Raw genomic sequence first — 20,338 nt, forward strand, 5'->3', positions numbered from 1 at the left:
GGGAAGAGAAAGCCTGGGACTGCTGACCGCCCTGGTCCAGGCCCCTCTAACTGCTACTCAGTTCTGAGCACTGCTCAAAGTGGAGGCATCATTCACTAAGGGAAATAAAGGGCAACTCCGCCAATGGTCATTTTGGCACCTTTTTAGAGCCCTGGTAGAAACCAAGCCCGTGCTATGACATGACTGTCTTGCTCCTTATCTCCTAATCATCCCAAGTCAGGCTGGTCAGACAGGGGCAATTCTCTACCCAAGAACCTTGAAAGAAGGCCTGCTATACTGGTTTGGTGCTATCCCCCTTCTGCTGGAACAGTTCCAATATATAAACCCTTCCAACTTTTCAACAAGGACATGACATGCTACCTAACTGGTATGCCAGTTGCTCGTCACAGAGCAACTTCCAGAGTGTTATGAAGGCAACAGAATGCTGCAGCAGCAGCAGCATGCAGCCACTCGGGAAATGACGGCTCTCATCATTACTTTGGTCTAGTGAGGGATTCACCTCAGAAAGCTCCTGGCTGTCTCAGGAATTCCACACATTTTGTTCACTGTACAGTGGAATTTTCTTCCTTTCTCTCCTCTAAGGTGACACATCCCCTTCTCCAGTCCTAGTCTCCTTTCCCCAAGGCCCTGGCCACTCACTGGGTCCTCAGGGTGAAGGCGGCACTGGTGATGGATGTGGGCAGGTTCAGGCCTTTGGTGATCTCCCTCCATATCTTCTTGTTGATGATCTCCACCAGGCCACCCTTCTCTGTCACCAGCTTGTACAGCATGTACAGGTCTAGGATCTGCTTGGCCATGATAGGGATTCGGTTGATAGGGGTCCCTGTGATTGTCCAAAGAGAGAAACAGAGGGCTGCGTCATCCTCAAGCAGAGAAAAAAAGACACCTGTGTATGCCCACTTTTTGTTCAGTTGGAAATGTGTTCATGAATCTGCTTAGAAGTATAATTTAACTCAAACTCCCGAAGCCTAGAAGCTATCAGACTAGCTGCCACTTTTCTTGGGATGAACAGAAAGACAGGTCCTACTCACAGGCTGTGTGTGTGGCCTTGGGTAAAACACGGAGCCTCTCTGGATCTGTTTTTCATCTACAAATAAGAGGGTTGGACTGGATTTTTTAAATTTTCCTAGCAGTACTGAGTCCAGATTCTTCCTTAATGATGTGGCAGCTCACTCCTCTGCAGCCTTCACGTGCCAGTCAGCCCCTTCTCAAGGGGCCCTGACTCCTTTGACAGGGGAGCTCCTGCCTGGTTCATCCCCCTGGATAACTGCTTCCTCCTTCCTCTCCTGCTGTGTCCCCACCATATCAAAGGAGCTGCAGGAAACACAAGTTTCCAGGGCCGTGAAAAGCCACTCAACAATTCTCTCTTCACTAATCACTCCACCCCCTCTCTGGCCTTTGAAAGGGAGGGGCAGCTTCCACCCCTTGGCCTTGAAGGTAAGTAAGAGGAGCCAGAGCTGTGACTAGGAAACCTGGCACTGAGCAGGAAGGCCCACTAATGAGGCGGCGGGATGCAGGGAGGGCGGAGCCAAGTGCCTTTCACAGGCACTAGTCAGGAGGCGTGATGGATGACTGTCATTTGGCAGCCTTAGGATTAATGATCTGGAGGTCAGAGGGGAGAATTCCAAAGGGAAGGGTCACGGTCCAGGGCAGGGTATGAGACTTGTTGCCTTTTAATGGCAAATTCCTTGTACTGTACAGGCTGCTCCTCCTCTGGCCCCTCCCACTGTCCCAACCTCACTGACTGCCTGGTAGATGTTGGGCCAGCCGGATTAGAGAAGGGCTGTTTGTTTCGGCTCCTCCTGCTTCTTATCCCTCAAGGAATGGCATTCTCTTCTCAGCCCTGGAATGTTGGCCTCACCAACTCAAGCAGCGTGAGCGTGAACAAGTGGAACTGTTATGGCAAGACCAGGCCTCTTTCTCAGTGTGGGGAGGGAGGGAGAGGCCTCCAAAGCCTTTGTCTTGACCAAGCAGTCTTTGGAGGGTCAAGGACAAAGTCATAGAATTAGATTAAAAATCTCATAGGTAAACTCTCAAGGATTGCTGGTATGTTCCTAAGACACAGCTTGTATGTTAGTTAACTTTTCTCTCTGTGCTGTTCTGGACAGTCAACCTTACTCCTGTCATAAGACAAGAGCCTGAGGATGCAGCAGAGCTAGTCTCCTGGCAGCATAGGACCAAGGTCCATCTCCTCTCGACGCCTGTCTGCCTGAGCTCACTGAAGGCCTTGGCAAGGTCATCCCCCTCCCCCCATGGCATTGCCTGGAGACTCAATGAAGACCACTCACAGGCCCCCTCACATAGGCCCCCTAAACTCGTATTTCCAGAAGCTTCCATGACATCTTCACGTGTGACCTGCTCACTCCAAGTCAGAGTGTTCGCAATGAGCTCACCTTTATCCCCTAAGCTAGTTCCCTTTTCCCATTACTTCCTTCTTCCAACAACACATCATTCTTTGAGGTTTTAGGCAGGAAGCTCAGAGGCAGCACTGGCTCCTCTTCTCTCCTCTATCACCAACCTTTAGGTTGTTAGGAAGCTGCACCGATTCTTCCGCTGAGGTACCTTGCAAAGGTGTCTTCCTTTCCAGCCTGCAGCCACCACACTGGACCAGGCCCTCACTGGCTCCCAATGAGATGCCTGCAGCAGCCTCTTATCCATGCACTCAACTGCCTCTGAAGGCCAACTCCCAGAGAGGAATTGTAAATTTACTCTGAATAGTCACTGCACTAAACGTCTAGCCATCTGAGATGGCTTCTTTGAAAGACAATAATGTTATAGATGTAGAAATTTCATTAAAAATTCACCTTTTTATAGTCACAAAGAGTGTGACTGCATTCGGCTTAGAACTGTTTGGGTGCAAAGGAAACAAAAGGTAGAGACAGGACCTGAGAAGGCAAGGAAGGGGCAAAGTGGTGTTTGAAGTCAAGGCCATAAACCTAACCAAAGTGACCTCTTCCCAGCACCTTCACAGAGAAATCACAGGCTAGGCTGCACTGGAGCCCTGGTGGAGGGTACCATCTGCGCTGGCCCAGCCTTACTCTGGGCATACAAGCATCTTGTGTTTCCTCACACAGGCCCGTGTGTGGCTCCAGAGATTAGTGGATGAGGAAAAGGAGTGCATTTTTCATTGTGGTGGGCCCTCTGCAAAACAGCTAAAAGTAGCTCCCAGTGCAGGTGGATACCTTGGAACTGTGAGAAACAAAGCTGAGCCTACTCTACACAAGCTCTGGACAAGGTCTGGTTTTCTCACATTATCCAGATAATCCAGACACAAAGCCTGCCCTGGCCTCATTCTCCTGATAACTAAGAGAGAAGCAAGACACTCAGGATAGTCTGTCTCTGCAGTCCGCTCTGTCCCTAATGGACCTGGTAGCCATTTCCTTTGTCCCAAGGAGACTCAACTACAACAAGAGACGGAGAGAGGCCTTTTAGCTGAGTTTACCCTGCCTGAATAAAAAAGAGAACAATACATCATACTGGTGTGGGGGTGGGAGACTGACATAGTCATGCCTCATTTTCTCCATCTGTGAAATGACGATTTTGGATTAGATGACTTTCAGCTCTAAAGTCCTATGAGACCATGAATAAAAACTTAAAAACAAAAATTGATAGTTGTGATTATTACCAAAGGAAGGGTGACCTGATTTTAGGAGTTGCCTGAATTATGAAATAATGTTGCCAAGTGACCTTGAGATGGAGGGTTTGAGATCTTCTGTGCAGAGCTTTGGGTGGCTTAGGACCATCTGTGAAGTTCAAGGCCACAGCAATGTTTCTTTCCCAGCCTTGAGGGGAAGGGGCTCATTTCTTTGTCTCAGGACTGCTCTCTGGCTGGATTATAACTAAGGAGGCTCTTCACCTGAGAGGGGACAGGCCTCTTCCCATGACAAATATAAGAGCATCCTGCCTAGAACCAGGAAAGAAGCAAACCGCCAATGCAAAGAGCTCCTTGCAGGTCACTAGTGTTGGCCTAGCAGGAGGCTGAATCTCAGCCCCATCTAGCCTCTCAGAAGGGGCATGAGCATCTGATGGGGAAGCCTGTGAACTGTCAGTCACTGGTATCAAAGCAAGAGCCAGGATTCAGAGTAATTAATCACTCTCCCTCTGACAGGAATCCAGGGCCTTATCAGTATCCCAACCCTAAGAAATGCTGCGGTTCTCCAGTTCCCTCCTCAATAAAGGAGACTGACAGTCCCAACAAAGAGGACCCTTATCAGATTTCTGCCAGGGAGCCTGAGGCAGCCCAGGGGCTATGTAGAAAAGGCTTTTATGAGGACCTGGATGCAGGGAAGCTATGGGGGCTCCTGGGCTTTAACCCTTGGTGGTGGGAATGCTGGTGGGCATTGCACCAGCAGGCCAAAGCCATGATCAGGAACTTCCTGTGCAGATGAGCCAAACACTATCCCCTGGCACTTGGCACTCCTTCCTACCACTCAGACTATGAAGACAGAGCTGGGGAAAGAGGTGGGAAGAGAGAGAAAACAGCCTCCTCTGGCTCTAGAGATAAAGATGGGGATGGTGAGAGTGCTGGAGGGAGGGCCACTTCCTCCCCAGGAGAGAATGGGCACTTTCCAATGAAGACGAGAAGCCATCAAGGAGCAGGATCCCAGACAGTCACATGGCTGCCTTCCTGCCTACTGGTCAGGGGTGAGGGCTCAGGAACTAGAGCAGTGATGGCGAACCTTTTGAGCTCAGCATGTCAGCATTTTGAAAAACCCTAACTTAACTCTGGTGCCATGTCACATATAGAAATTTTTTGATATTTGCAACCATAGTAAAACAAAGACTTATATTTTTGATATTTATTTTATATATTTAAATGCTACTTAACAAAGAAAAATCAACCAAAAAAATGAGTTCGCGTGTCACCTCTGACACGCGTGTCATAGGTTCGCCATCACTGACTTGGGGTGTAGCCCTGCCAGGGACCCTCACTGCTTCTTCCTGGTTTTGTCATTTCCATAGCTCACTTCTTCTACCTCTGTGACTTTCTAAATTAACTTTCTCTTATTAAAAAAAATAAATGTGGAAAAAAGATAAACAGCATATCAACAGTACTTGGATCACCAGGGGAGAGAAAAAGATCAGGCCGCAGACAAAGGGCTAATCCTATGACAAAGATTTGCATTTTAGCCTGACCAGCGTGGCTCAGTGGTTGAATGTCTACCTATAAATCAGGTCACGGTTTGATTCCCAGTCAAGGCACATGCCCGGGTTGCGGGCTCGATCCCCAATGTGGGTGTGCGGAGGCAGCTAATCAATGATTCTCTCTTATCATTGATGTTAATATCTCTCTTTCCCTCTGAAATCAATAAAAATATATTTTTTTAAAGATTTGCATTTTAGACTTTCATTTGGGGATAAAGTTAGGAAATGAAGCTCCAAAGCCTATTTCATCTGACAAAAACAACATATTTTAGTCTACCAGGATAGAGTGTCCACAGCACAGACCATTTACCACAAGACACAAAGAATGACAAACAAACAAAAAAACCCTGCCTCCACCAAAAGGCAAAGCAATATCTGTCATGAACATTTCTTTGCCTGAGATGGATAGATAAATATACAACAGAAGGAAAAACACTCAAATTGTACTTTGAGGTAGATCAAGCCCTTTTCCCACAGTAAGCTCTTTGTACACACACATCAAAAGCAGATCCAACGACCCTTTGAGGAAACCAAGGCCAGTTTGCAGCCTTGAACAGAACTGGTGGAGGAGAGATGGAGGTCTTGACAAAACTTTTCTACATAACCAAGCGGTTCCTTACCTGTTGTACCCAGCTGGGGCAGGGTCTGGAGAGGATCCTGCTGTGGGTGCTCTTCGTGTGTGCAAGGCCTTGCTGTTGGGGGTTCTGTCTCCTGTGCTAACCCATCTTGCCTTGACAGATGGCAGCCTCTGTGCCACTGGGAATCTGCCCTTCCCTGAGAGATAGGCCTTGCACAAAGAGTTCCACCCTATGTTAATCAGCTAGATGTTATTAGATCCTACCGGATAGTGGCCTGTGGAGACAGACCAGCATTCTCTGTAGGAAGGCTGGAGAAACAAGGCTTATCCACTGCCCCAACAGGAAGTGATGGAGCTGCTGGTGCTAGGGCCCAGTTTCACAAAGGCAGTGCTGAGAAGAAAGAGCACAGGCCTGGTAGTTAGGAAACCAAGTGCTAAATCTGCTCTGTGGCCTCAGGTAAGTTACTTAAGGGGGGAGGGGGGAATTCTTCATTGGCTAAGTGATAACCTTTGGTCTCTCTACCCCAGAGCTGGAGCTGTGGGGAGTAGCAAGTCAGATAATGGGTTGAGAGGGTTCTGAAAAGGGCATGGGATGATAATAATAAAAACAACAGCAAAACCACAGTCCTCCTCCTCTTCAGAGACCACACTTCTTTCTGTTTCACTGCCTAGGGAATAAGAGAACAAACCTTTCTTCCTCACTGATAAAGGAAGGGTGGAATTGTTTATAAATGTTTGCTTATCAGACTTCCAAATTAGCACTCCCCACCCGCATTTCCTCCTAGAAAATCTACCAGGGAATGCCATCTCAGAAACCACATACAGTGAGTTCAATTAACCACAGAATTTTATCTACAACTGTTTGACTTTATTTTTGGCAGAGAAACGTGTGTACACATGCATGTGCACATGACAAAAGGTGAGCAAAAAGGAATAACTCGAGTTCTGAAATCTAAGCAATCATTCTAGAGAAGCATTTGGGGGAACAGAAGCAAGGCAAATTGTTTAATTCAATTTGGCTTCAGTCAGCAAAAGAGGAAACACAGTCAGCAAGAAAAGGGGAGAAGCATTTGGGCTTAGGGATCCTTGGTCTAGTTTTTACATAACTACTTTAATAGAAATTGCTTTTAAAGGGTTTTTTTTGGTTTTTAAGCATGAATCTTCTCTGTTGGTAGCTCAACAGACACAACCATGGGCACATAATAAAGAACATAGAACTTGGAAGAAACTTCCAGATTAACTCTAACTGGACCCTCTCATTTTATAGATCAACAAATCATGGCCCCAGAAAGGGAAGGATTTGCTCAAGATCATGGGGCAGGGTGGGATGATAGCCCTGACTTTATACTTAGTGTAGAGCCCTTTCCAGAGGCAGGCAGGAGATAGCGAGCCCGCCTGGGCCAAGCCTGGGCCTCTTCTCAGGCTCCTCCTAGGACAGTTTGCTCTGTTGGAGGGGGAGGGTCACCAGGGCGCAAGTCACCCAAGTCTGGCCTAGAAACCAAGATGCCTGACAGGCCCATCTGTTATAGTCAATTTACCCAAATGCATTAACGAGCAAAAGAGCCAGCACAAAGCAGCAGTTATAGCTGGCAACCTCCTACTGAACAGCAGGTTCATCGCCTGCAATTGTCTGGGGAAGTCTGCTGTGTGCTGACTCCCAGGGAGCCCTGTCCACTTCCTCTGAGGTGCAGCCTGATGTGTCAAAGCTGCCCAGCCTCACTCACAGCCTAGGTGGGCATCACCGGGCCTTTCAAACTCAGGCAGTTTTCAGTGGCTCCTGTGAAATCTACCACTTATCCTTCATATTAGCTCTGGAGGATGATCTGCTGCCAAGGTCTATAAGGCTTTTCCTGGGACCCAGCTAACAAGATCTGGTTCCTGACTGCCTCACACACTCCAATTTGGGAGGACAAGTAAATCACAAATGTCTAGGAGCCCTTGTTTTCACCATTGTATGAAGAGCAAATGACAGGAAGCTTCACATTAAAAGTTCAATCTGCTCCCAGCCCTCTTGAACCGCCCACTCTAATTCAGATGATCAGACATGAGTTTGCCAAGGATATCACTGAATTTAAGGGAACAACCTCCACACTGTCCCCCTGCCTCAGTCTCCCCGCTCCATCCCAACTATACACAGCTCACCACAGCAAGTGAACTAAAGGCACAGCTTTGGTCCATCCCCTCACCACCGCCCCTGTGTTTTAACTTCAGTAACTCCGCTATGTACATAGACAGGAGTGCTAACTTCTTGGACAAACATGGCTCTTCACAGTTTGGTAACAAATGACATCCAGGACACAGACAAGGATTCTTCCAGCTGTGCCTGGGCTGTGAACACCCCTGTATTTCCGCCTCCACTCCCATGACCCTGATACACTGGAGCTCAGCTCCTCTCTGAGGCCTGCCTTGCACTCCAGACCAGGATTGGGGGCCCAGCACCCTTGCCTTTGGCATTCAGCCACAGAAGGGGCAATTGCAATATGGCTTGATACAGGCCTTGCCGCCCGAAGTGGAAGTAAGAAGGTTTCCATAACAGTTTCTCTGCAGAGGAAATTTTAGATCTTTACCCACTTTCCCATCTGGTCTCATCAGGCGAAAGGGGGTGGGGGGTGGCAATTTTGTCCCACAGGGAAATTTACAATATCTGGAGACATTTTTGGTTACGACAACTGGGGGAGGGGACTCCCACAACGAAAGATTATCCAGTACCGCAAGTTATATGCTAAGGCTGAGAAATCTTGTATTAGAGTAATTAACAAATAGCAAAACCGACTTAACCAGTTCCCTTCTATTGGTGATGCCAGCAAATAGTGAAATACTTAACATCAGTGCTGAAGACAGGAAAAAGGTTTACTGAGGGCCTGAATAAACATAAATTGACACCAACTTTGGATTCACCCAGAAATACACCAGAGGGCCGTCTGGCAGCCCCCGGTGCTGCAGAGCAGCAGGAGACTTGGCCCTCGCTGCTCTCTACTGATGACCTCCAGTTATGGCCTGAGCACCTCCCTGTCTAGCCCTGAGCTAGCAGTGGGGGCACAAAGAAATGACAAACTGGCTGTCCTCACATGGATGTGAGAGAGAAACATCGGTGGGTTACCTCCATACACATCCTAGTCTAGTGGGGACATACAGTGCTAAAAAAGCAATTAAGAATTTTCATTCTTGGGTAGGCTGATATAACTTCCACTATCTTTCAAAAATCCTTCACCCTGGTCAGGGTGTGCATGGAGGTAACCCACTGATGTTTCTCTCTCACATTGATGTTTCTCTCTCCTCCCCCTTCCTTTTTCTAAAATCAATTTTAAAAAAACCTTCTGGGAAGGGAGAAAAACAATAAAGTGGAAAATAAAGCAGTGGTAACTACAGCATCAATTAAAACTATATTATGCTCAGCCGGTGTGGCCCAGTGGTTGAGCGTTGATCTATGAACCTGAAGGTCACGGTTTGATTTGTGGTTGGACATGTGCCTGGGTTGCTGGCTCGATCCCCGGTGGGGGTATGGGAGCAGCCAATCAATGATTCTCTCTCATCATTGATGTTTCTATCTCCCTCTCCCTCTCCCTTACTCTCTGAAGTCAATAAAAATATAGTTTTAAAAATCTATATTGCTAGAGCAGCCCCTGAGATGAGATCAGCTCCTGGGTTTGCACCAGCTGGGCTTATGGGGCTTGTAAATAATTAAAAAGCAATTGAAAGGGGAGATCAAAGTATTAAGTGGATTTCTCCCTCTCAGGGCAACCAGGGTGTTTCACTGCTGCTAGTCACATTATCTTTTAGGATTATATTCTTGGTTTTCACGGGCACAGGCAGCTCCAGACAACAGTTGGAGGAGTAAACTATGAGGGCTGCATGGAGAGGGGGACACACACCAAACCTCAAACTTGTGATTGTCTTTTGTGAACAAAGAAATGACAAAGTAAGTAATAGGCATGCTACTAAGAAGGCAATTCGGATTTGGAAGGTAAAGAAAGGGGAAGGAGAAGAAAAGACAGGGGGATGAGAGTGATTGGAGATGGAAGGAGGGAGAGTTCACTTAGAATATTTAGCAGCTGGGGCTGCCATTATAGCTCACCCTTGGATAAGAGGAGCATTTCATTGCCAGATCTTAATGAAGGAGCTGACACAAAAATCAAGGGTTGCATAATCATGGGGAAGAGGCTAGTGGGAGTAGCCTTCTCCCATGGCTTTGTCCTGAGGAGCTACACAGGTTGCTGAGGACCTTCTCCTGGAGAGGCTGGGGTTCTGGCCATGCTTCCTGAGGTCTGTCCCAGATGGTGAACCCATTGCTATGAAGGGCTATAAAGACAGGAGGTTGAGTCACTGGGCTCAAGACTCAGTCATGCCATGGTCCATAGTGAGATGATTGGGGGTAGGTGAGGGAGAGTGAAAGGAGAGAAGAGAAGTGTAAGGTGTAATCAAGCAGACACCTATGTACCTACAGTTAAACTGCAGGAATGCCCCCCACCAAGCCAGTGGATGCAAAAATCAATGAGACAATGGGTTAGAAAAAGAGTTAGCTTATCCTTTTCACGGGTTTCCGACCCTCCCAACAAATCCTGAGGGGCCTCTATTCTCTCACTGTCCCTTTTCAGTCTCTCTAAGGCTAGATGTATCATCAGGAAGCCTCACATACCAGTTTACATGTGATGAAGCTATAAGGATAAGAAAAAAAGTATATTTAAATTCATAATAACTCCAGAGACCAGTTAGTCAGAAGAATGACAAAAATAAGACAGGATCAAGTCTGAATGATCAGTCCCTTCATTTTCTGCAAGGCCCTCTCCAATCTGGTTGTCAGTTGTTCAGCTAAGTTCGTAACCAATCAGCAGTAAATGCCTTGTCTTCCTGAACTGACTCTGGCACTCTATGGGGAGGAGTTAAACCAAAGTGTGAATTGCACACGGTAGGCACTCAATAAATATTAACAGAATTGAAATAATGCACACTCACCCCTCTTCTGCATAAAGATGAAGAGGTCATCCAGGAATTCTTTCCTTTCCGGATCACCGTCCAGTTCATACAGCTGCAATCCGAGTTCCCCCACCCCCCCAAAAAAACACAATGAAAAAAATCCGTCTTATGCAGGAAGCCTTACACCAGAGATACACAACCATTTGAATGACTACAAATATGACTCATAGGCCACTCCTGTCCTATTCTTTGGGGATCAGATACAACGACCCACTGCAGAACTGCCCTTTTGTTATCACAAAGGAAACATTACAGACCTTGGCAAAATCTCGAGAGATCTCTCTTCCTCGGCCTCCATCTGCATCATCACTCCAAGCCAAACCACCATTCTAAAGGGGAACAAAGCACAGAATTCAGAAGGGAGTAAGAAGAGAGCATTAGAAAACAAGGCAATCCTTTAGGAGGAAGAAGAGCATTAGCAATTGTGCTATCCTGGCTTACACTGCTCAGGTCCGTATCTCTGCCACCCTTATAGGGAGAGCTGGTTGTTGTTTTTATTTCCAATTATGGTTCCAAAATGAGAGGAAATCAGGTGGAAGAATCATCTCCATCTGTTGAAGGAGGGTAGGCATTACTTATACGTAAGAATTTTGGAAGAGGACACAAAGGCCCCATTTCCTGAGAACCTGCTCACTCAGCTGTTCTTCCAAAAGAAGTCACCACTCTGAGATGTACCACTTTTCTGCAGGTTCTTTATGGTATACTAGTGTCCCAGTGCATGGTTTTGTGCACATTGAAAGGAAATTAATTGGAAGAAATATTTTAATATCACTATTCGCCCTTTCTCTAAAATAGAAGTGTCAATCAAATTCACAATTGACAATGACAGACTGAAACACACGCATGCAATTGGCACCAGCGAGAGCTTTATATGTATTTATATGTATCATGCATGCATGAGTCAAATTAGCCATTTATATATATATGTATATGTATATATATATATATATACTTGCTTAATTAATATATATAAACTTGCTTAATTAGACCTGCTTTCTTTTTTTTTTAATTTTTTTTATATGTATTTTATTGAGTTTTTACAGAGAGGAAGGGAGAGATATAGAGAGTTAGAAACATCAATGAGAGAGAAACATCGATCAGCTGCCTCCTGCACATCTCCTACCGGGGATGTGCCCGCAACCCAGGTACATGCCCTTGACTGGAATCGAACCTGGGACCTTTCGGTCCGCAGGCTGACGCTCTATTCACTGAGCCAAATCGGTTTCGGCTAGACCTGCTTTCTGATTTAGCTAAACTTTTTCCAGTCCAAGCACCCCAACTTCTCTTTCAGGTAACTGTCAGCAACACAGAAGTAAATATCAACATGAAGCAGATTATTATTGTAGATCACACAGGGAGAACAAAGGGTAAAATATTTAACTGTAGCAGTGTTTGACTATATTCTGCACAGTGAGAAAACCTGAAGTCATTTTCAAGATCCTCCATTTCTTTCTTGTTTTCAGTCAGGTCAAGTTTCTAAACTTTCTAAATCTCCATTTTCCAAGTAATGAAAAGAAAATAGGATTCCACCGGGTCTCCTATCTACCTACTCCAGGACTTCTGTGAGGATCAAATGAGATGAGGCACGGGAAAATGCATCACAAACATTTGGTTAAATTGTAAAATGCTGCACCTGGCTATAAAGCAAGTCGGGTTCCTGTGCTGAAGAAACTGCAAGGAGGCTAGTTGCTAGGGAGAGGAAGCTGGGCGTTGCTATGTGATGTCATTACCTGGCGCCCACAGTCACTGTTTCCGGGCTGAGCTGGGCTGTGGACCGCATTTTGCGCCAAGGGGTCTTGGCAGTGTTGGCTGCAATTTGGTGCGCTGTTGCTCCAGGGTGGTAGTGGGACTTGTGTCCCACTTGGAGGAAGTCAAGTGTTGGTTTGTCAGCACCAGGTCCATGGTGCCGTTTATTTTTAAATGGCCCAGTCCACGTCATGGCAGCCACTGTGTTTGTACATTTTATGTAATGTTGTAAAGATAGCTAGCCTGGCTTTCCATACAACACTCTAAGTGGGGGTTAAGGGGTCAAAGGCAGCAGGCCACAGGCCACAGATACCAAAGTTGTGATATCTCAGCCAAGACTCACTACTAGAAGCCCTAAGTCTAACAATGAGAACTCCCTAGTGATGTGAGGATCCCCAGAGCCGGAAATTATTCCCAAGGTACAGAGACCCTATGCCACTTGGTTGATGTTCATTTTTTAAAATACATTTTTATTGATTTCCAGAGAGGAAGGGAGAGGGAGAGAGAGAGAAACATCAATGATGAGAGAGAATCATTGATTGGCTGCCTCCTGCATGCCCCCTACCAGGGATTAAGCCCGCAACCCAGGCTTGTGCCCTTGACTGGAATCGAACCCAGGATCTTTCAGTCCACAGGCCAATACTCTATCTACTGAGCCAAACCAGCTTGGGCAATTGTTCATTTTCATTAGAGAAATAGCGAAAACCTAATCATAATTCAACTGATTAGGTTAAATACCACTCAACGGAAGGAAGGAAATGGCAAATATAAATATGCCTTTGTTTATGTTCTTGAAATTTGCTTCTTAGCCTTATTCAGTTGGATAACACTTATTCCTCAAATCAGGCATTGTTTTCCATGGGCAGCCTCCTCTTCACCCCGAGCTGTGCTAAGTACTCTGGAAATAATCTCTGTACATTTTGAGCTCAGAAATTCACATTACAATTTAGCTAAACTTTTTCCAGCCTGTATTATAAGCTCCTTGAGAGAAAAGGTGTCTTATTCATCTTTGTATCGCAAGCACACTGCACATTGCCTGGCACTTATTAGGCCCCAGTGGATGCTTGATGAACCACAATCATTGTTAAAAGGCTATTTGAGCCAATTAAGCATCTTTTAAAAATATACAAAAAACCACATATACCATACCGGAGAGTAAAAACCACCCTCTGCTAGGGGGATATATAAAATGTCATATTAGCCCTAGCTGGTTTTGCTCAGGGGATAGGGCGTTGGCCTGTGGACTGAAAGGTCCCGGGTTCGATTCCAGTCAAGGGCATGTACCTTGGTTGCAGGCTCCTCCCTGGCCCAGGCCCTGGTCGGGGCACATGCAGGAGGCAACCAATCGATGTGTTTCTCTCACATCAATATTTCTCTCTCTTTCCCTCTCCCTTCTACTCTCTCTAAAAAATTCAATGAAAATATCCTCAGGTGAGGATTTAAAAGGAAAACAAAGATTAAAAGACTGAATTTTTAAAAAATTTAAAAAGTCATATTAGAAGCCTGCTGTTCACCCCTGACACAGTGGGACACAGGGAGTCCATCACATTCTCTCATTGCTTCCCCAGGATCACAGGTGCATGCACTCACACAAAGTGCACATGTAGGCAAATGCCACCCAACTGGCTGGGGTGTTTAAGAGGTTGGGGAGGGGCATCTGGGAACGCAGAGCAGAGGTTTCTTGGAGGACAGTCTTTGGACTGCATAAGGATCTTGCTGTGAAGCTATGCCAATAAAACTGAAGCCTGGTCAAATTCCATTCTCTCTCTCTTCTCCCTTTAATAAAGCTTGCCTGAAAGCAGGAGATCTTAGCGGTTATATTTGGGGGCCATCCTTTTCTTCTCTTACTCCAAGTGGGATCTGAGGTGTAGACCTACTTTCTGACAAGGTAAGCATAATCAAGAAGTGACACTCTGTCAGCTGAAATGAATAGGCTACACTGAATTGTTTCCCTGCTGAAGTGCTCAGTAAATGCTATCCGACTATGCACTCCTCATGTCCCCAGCAGATGCAGGGGAAGTCTGCCTACCGCACCTTCAACTCAGGGAGTCAGATAACCAAATTTGTGGAACACTATAAATAAAAAAATTTCAAAACCCAAAACTTACCCCCATGTTGTAATTACAGTCAACAGAAATCTGATGGCAACTAGGATAATGAATAATCAAGATGAATGATGTCTGTCAGGTCAGCAAAACCAGTCCTCCTTTCAAAGGATGCAGCAGCTTCCCTAATGCCCAGTGATTTCGCTTGAGCCAGAAATTCCTGCTGGAAAGTCAATTATCCTGGGAGCTCCTATAGGCTGAAAGACATTTACTTAACCAGGGATCACTGCCGCTTCTGTTATGTCAGCTGTTTACTGTGGCGGCTGAATTCCCAACTCTCTTGCTAGCTGGAGATGTGAAGCTGGTTCTTCAGAGGATTCTTTATCAGGAGAGATGAAAACACAGCTGTTTTGGGTTTTTCTTTTTGCTAATTACTGTAACTCCCACCACTGTAAATACTCACTCAAAAACTATTTAACACTCAGTTAGGTGGAGAGGATGGAATCCACAACGTAGAATCTCAGACAGGATTTTCCACAGCAGGAGAGGAGTGTAAAAGCAGGCAGGCCAGTCCAACCACTGTATGCCTAGTATGATAATAAACACCTAAGTGTGACAGCTCTCCATTCTAGGAACAGAAGAGAATGCCTTGTAGGATGGGAGTTGGGGGTCACTTGCTTCAGCTCTGCCTACTAAGTGTGAACCACTTAGTTTAAAAACCTGCTTAAGGATGGATTTTAGTCTGAAACGCCCCTACCTCTATGACCAGAGAGGACAAGGAGACCTGCCCAAACAGCAGAGAAATGGTACACTAAACTCTTTGAGCAATCCACTGTTTGACCCATAATACAGGTAAGACAGTCAGTTATTAAAGAAATGCAGGGGGGGGAACCAAGATGGCGGCATAGGTAAATACCTGTACTTGCTGCCTCTCACAACCACATCAAAACTACAACTAAAAGGCAAAATAAATATCACCCAGAACCACGGGAAAGCTGGCTGAGTGGAAGTTCTACAACTAGAAGGAAAGAAAAAAAGCACAAAAAAGAAAAAGCACACTGAGACTGGTAGGAGGTGCAGAGGTGTGGAAGTATGGAGGCACGTGCAAAACAGGCTGGCAACTGGATGCGTTGCTGTTTTTTTCAATCGGGAGGGAGATACAAGCTCCTGATTGCTCTGAAGTCCAGTTCCGGGCGAGACTCTAGACCAGTGATGGCGAACCTTTTGAGCTCGGCGTGTCAGCATTTTGAAAAACCCTAACTTAACTCTGGTGCCGTGTCACATATAGAAATGTTTTGACATTTGCAACCATAGTAAAACAAAGACTCTTTTTAAATTGATATTTATTTTATATATTTAAATGCCATTTAACAAAAAAAAATCAACCAAAAAAATGAGTTCGCGTGTCACCTCTGACAGGCTTGTCATAGGTTCGCCATCACTGCTCTAGAGACCCAGACTCATTCGGGGAGAAACTGGACTGTCTGGCATTGGGCTGGAACACGAGGTGACTTTCTCTCAGAGGTGCTCACAGCAATCATTGTTCCTGCATGGGGGTGTGGGATGCGGAGACACGGGGACCTCCCTGGTGCAGGGCTGACTGGCAGCCATTGCTGTTTGCTCTGCCCTGGTGATTTCCTGAGACCCCGCCCCAACCAATTTACAACCCCACCCAAGCTGTGCAAAGTGGCTTTTGCATATGAATGGCCTGTCCTTTCTCAGCCTAAAACCTAACAAACTGCAGTTGGGTCAGAGAGCTCCAAAGTTTCCAAAAGAAGGCCCAAGGCTCCGCAGCAGCAGCCTGCCTTGCTTCCCAGCTGAGCCTCGTCTGGGCACTTCCAAACCTCAAAGAGGAGGAATCTGCATATCTCTCTGTAGCTCCTGCTGGGTGGCCTCAGGCAGTGACTGACTTTGCACCTCCTTGGAGAGCCAGTGTACCCAGTGGTCAGTGTTAGACCATACCAGATTACAACTCTTCACATCCATAAGCGACACACTCAAGGGGCAGACTCAGTGAGCAACAAAGCCCCACTGAAGCAAGTCCTGTCCCATAAGGGTGTCTCCAGCACAGCAGTTCTTCTGCTGTAGACACAGCTGGTCCTCACAGCCAATTGGCCTGGAGGTCAATTCCTCCCAGTGATACCAAAAGCAATCAAAGCTCAACTATAACAAGACTGTGCACACAGCCCACAAAGGGGTGCACCAAAAGTGTCTACCTCAGGTGATTGGGGAGGCTGAGCCACTGGGCCTTATAGGACACCTAGCACAGAAAGCCACTCTATTAACAGAGGGAAGCAGCCAAAATGCGGAGACAAAGAAACATGTCACAAATGAAAGAAATGGAAGGGAACAAACTACTGGATATAGAATTCAAAACCACAGTTATAAGGTTACTCAAGAATCCTCTAGAAACCTCCGAGGAATTTAGTGAGACCTTCAAGGATCTTAGTGAGAATGCCAAAAAAATGGAAAAGGACCCGTCAGAAATTAAGCTACACTGACTGAAATAAAGAATAATATACAGAAATTCAATAGTAGACTAGAGGATCCCTAGAATCATGCCAAAGAGTTGAAATACAAGGAAGCAAAACACACCCCACTGGAAGAGCAAGAAGAAAAAAGAATCCAAAAATATGAAGATAGTGTAAGGAGCCTCTGGGGCAGCTTCAAACGTACCAATATCCGAATTATGGGGGTGCCGGAAGAACAGAGAGAGAGCGCAAGATATTGAAAACCTATTTGAAGAAATAATGACAGAAAGATCCCCCTACCTAGTGAAAGAAATAGACTTACAAGTCCAGGAAGTGCAGAGAACCCCAAAGAAGAGGAATCCAAAGAGGACCACACCAAGACATATCATAATTAAAATGCCAAGAACAAAAGACAAAGAGAGAATCTTAAAAGCAGCAAGAGAAAAACAGTTAGTTACCTACAAGGGAGTACCCATACGACTGTCAGCTGATTTCTCAACAGAAACTATGCAGGCCAGAAGGGAGTGGCAAGAAATATTCAAAGTGATGAATACCAAGAACCTACAACCAACATTACTCTACCCAGCAAAGCTATCATTTAGAATTGAAGGTCAGATAAAGAGCTTCACAGACAAGAAAAAGCTAAAGGAGTTCATCACTGCCAAACCAATATTATATGAAATGCTTAAGGGTATTCTTTAAGAGGAAGAAGAAGAAAAAGGTAAAGATAAAATTATGAATAACAAATACATATCTATCAACAAGTGAATCTAAAAATCAAGTGAATAAAAAATCTGATGAACAGAATAAACTGGTGAATATAACAGAATCAGGGGCATAGAAAGGGAGCAGACTGACAATTCTCAGGGGGAAGGGGTGTGGGGGGTGATGGAAGAGATTGGACAAAAATCTTACACCTATGGATGAGGACAGTGGGGGGGGAGGGGGGTAAGGGGATGGGGTGGTGTGGGAACTGTGTGGAGGAGAGCTATGGGAAGAAAAAGGAGGAACATCTGTAATAATCTGAACAATAAAGATTTACTTAAAAAAAATGCAGGGAAAACAGCTGGCCAGGAGAGAGGTGTTCCCTGTTGCCCAGTTCCAAAGCCAGGACAGTCCATTATGGCTTAATTTAAAATATTCAGTTTGGCCCATGGCCAGTGTTGTTCACTGGTTAGAACACTGGCCCACACATCAAAGGGTATCAGGTTAGATTCTGGGCCCCTGTCAGGACATGTAGGGAAGGCAACCAATCAACGTCTCTCTTTCTCTCTCTCTACTCCTCCCCCTTCTAAAAATCAATGGGAAAAATATTCTTGGGTAAGGACTAACAAAAAAAATTCAGTTGGGGCTGATGGGGAAATGTTTACTCTCTTCAAATTACTCTCTTTGTATTGTAGTAGTTAAACTTCCACCCTGCTTCACATGATTTTCTGGCTGAGGTGAGAGTAATTCCTGAACCCTGCTCACCCTTTACAGTCCAGCTGAAATGCTCCATGAAGCCTCCACCTCTGCACACCAGGCAGAATTAACAGCGTTCTCCTCTGGGCTGTGTCATTTGGGTTCTGGTTACCTGTGCCCCTGTCTATGTCCCCAGTCTGTCCTGTCCCAGGCCCCAGCATATAAGAAGCATTGACACAGCTGCTGAAAGACCAGGATGGGCTCCCCCATGAGGGCTCAGACGCCACAGTTCTGCTCTCCTTCCTCCTTTCATTGGGAGAATTACAGGCTTCAGCAATTATTTTCTTGGTTCTTAACTAACTGCTTGTGGGCAGCATGTTTGTGGGTAGTAGGTTTCTTGGCCTATCAACAGGGTATGAGTGTGACTGCTGGAAAGTTATCAGCCTAGAAATGATTTTTTTCTTGAATGCTGAGTATGGCTGACTGAGAACCTAGGATGGAGAAAAGCAGGGGGCAATAGAGACGAGTATGGAGAAAAAAAGCCCCAAAGAGCCAGCTCAACAGTTTAGGGATCAAGAGGGTGTCCCTGAGAAAAGCCTTCCAGTTGAAAGTCTGCATGCAAGTCTAATGGCCAGAGGACCAGCCTCTGTCAGCCGATGGGCACCAGGCAGTATTCAATAGCCTAGAATATGTGCCCGAGGTAACAGCAGGCAGAATGACACTTACTTCATTTACAACCATCTCAGCTTCTCCTATTTGAGAAATCTCTTAACAGCTTTGATCCCACTAGGAACTCACAAGAAAATGACTATTTGTTTCCAAATACCTGACCAAGTCAAGCTCTGGCTACTATACACACATTCAGCTCATCTTCCCCAGGAAGCCACAGAGCATTTTACCTTTAAATCCCTCAAAAATGGTGGTGAAAGGTTGGGGAAGGAGAAAAGGGAGCAGGAAACTAGTGTTTATGCATCTTCTACATAGCAAGTACTGGGACAAAAGCTTACAAAATATTTTCTTACTTAATTCTATAATGTAGAGGTGGTGGTTTTAGAAATAGAAAAACAACAGCTCAAAGAGCTCAAGTAACTTGCCCCAGGCCTCAGAGCATATCTGGCTCTCTTTATTACACCATGCTGCCTGGTTGCTTAAAAGAACAGTAGAAAGTGTTCTGGGTTGGGATATCAGCAAAGGGAGGAAAAGAAGAACCAAATCCTCTGTCCATAGAATGCCTACAATGCCCAGTCATGGCCCTGGGCGGCTCCTATCAATGGGAGGCCTTTTATTCTGCAATTCATCTCATGGGCTTAAAAGTCAGTTCTAATACAACACTTGTCTAGGAGACTTCCCTGGGGTACTGGAATAAGAACTACTAACCTCCAAATCACAACATCCTGAGTAGGATGGGCCCTCATCTTCCCCCTGGAGGATTAGAAGGTAGAGAGACCAGTGATTTCACCTCTAAGGGGACTGGAAGAATATGGCACATAGCACTGTGACATGCACATAAAAGGCCTTCAAAAATAGAGTTTAAGCTGACTGCTACTCAAAGTTAAAATACCTCAACACCTCAACGCTGGAAGATGGAAAATACAGAGGGGGAAGAGGAAGCAGGTAGTTTTTCGTTGTTTTGTTTTGTTTTGTTTCCTCTAAAGCCCCAGAGGGCAGAACTATAATCACTGGGCAGAGTAACCAGGAAGAAGATTGCAGGTCAAAGAAGGACTTTTCTATCAATCAGAACTGCCCCATAATGGAGGGGGGCAGCTTCCTGTCCCTAGATGACTATCTGTCTGGGATATCATGGTGTGAAATCCAACATGAGATAGGGCTGGACAAGAGGGCCTCCAGAAGTCATTTCTGTCCTGAGAAGGGAAGATCCTTTGACAAATTCATTCAACACTGTTTTCCTGAGAACCCACCCCAGATTGAGAGCATTGTGCAAGCTGCCCCTTATAGATGGAAAAGCAAGCTGAGCAGAC

General features: G+C 45.7%; 1 protein-coding gene across 3 annotated transcripts in view; it reads right to left on the reverse strand.

Annotated features, from left to right (window-relative positions):
- CLK3 (CDC like kinase 3) overlaps positions 1-20,338 on the reverse strand; it is a gene marked incomplete at its 3' end in the record, with an annotated part of 114,108 nt that overhangs the window by 42,132 nt on the left and 51,638 nt on the right. For 2 of the 3 annotated variants that reach the window (XR_013995600.1, XM_081084822.1), the window contains exons 2-4: positions 10,954-11,025; positions 10,676-10,748; positions 640-823 (exon numbers count right to left, since the gene is read on the reverse strand). Coding sequence is in view for 1 of the 3 variants with exons in the window: in XM_081084822.1 (XP_080940948.1) it covers positions 640-823; positions 10,676-10,748; positions 10,954-11,025 (329 nt within the window). Of the gene's footprint in view, positions 1-639; positions 824-10,675; positions 10,749-10,953; positions 11,026-20,338 lie in introns of those variants that run through there. The other variant, XM_081084819.1, reaches the window with a different exon arrangement.

The sequence above is a fragment of the Myotis nattereri genome (genome assembly GCF_964212035.1).
Source record: "Myotis nattereri genome assembly, chromosome: 1".
NCBI lineage: Eukaryota > Metazoa > Chordata > Mammalia > Chiroptera > Vespertilionidae > Myotis > Myotis nattereri.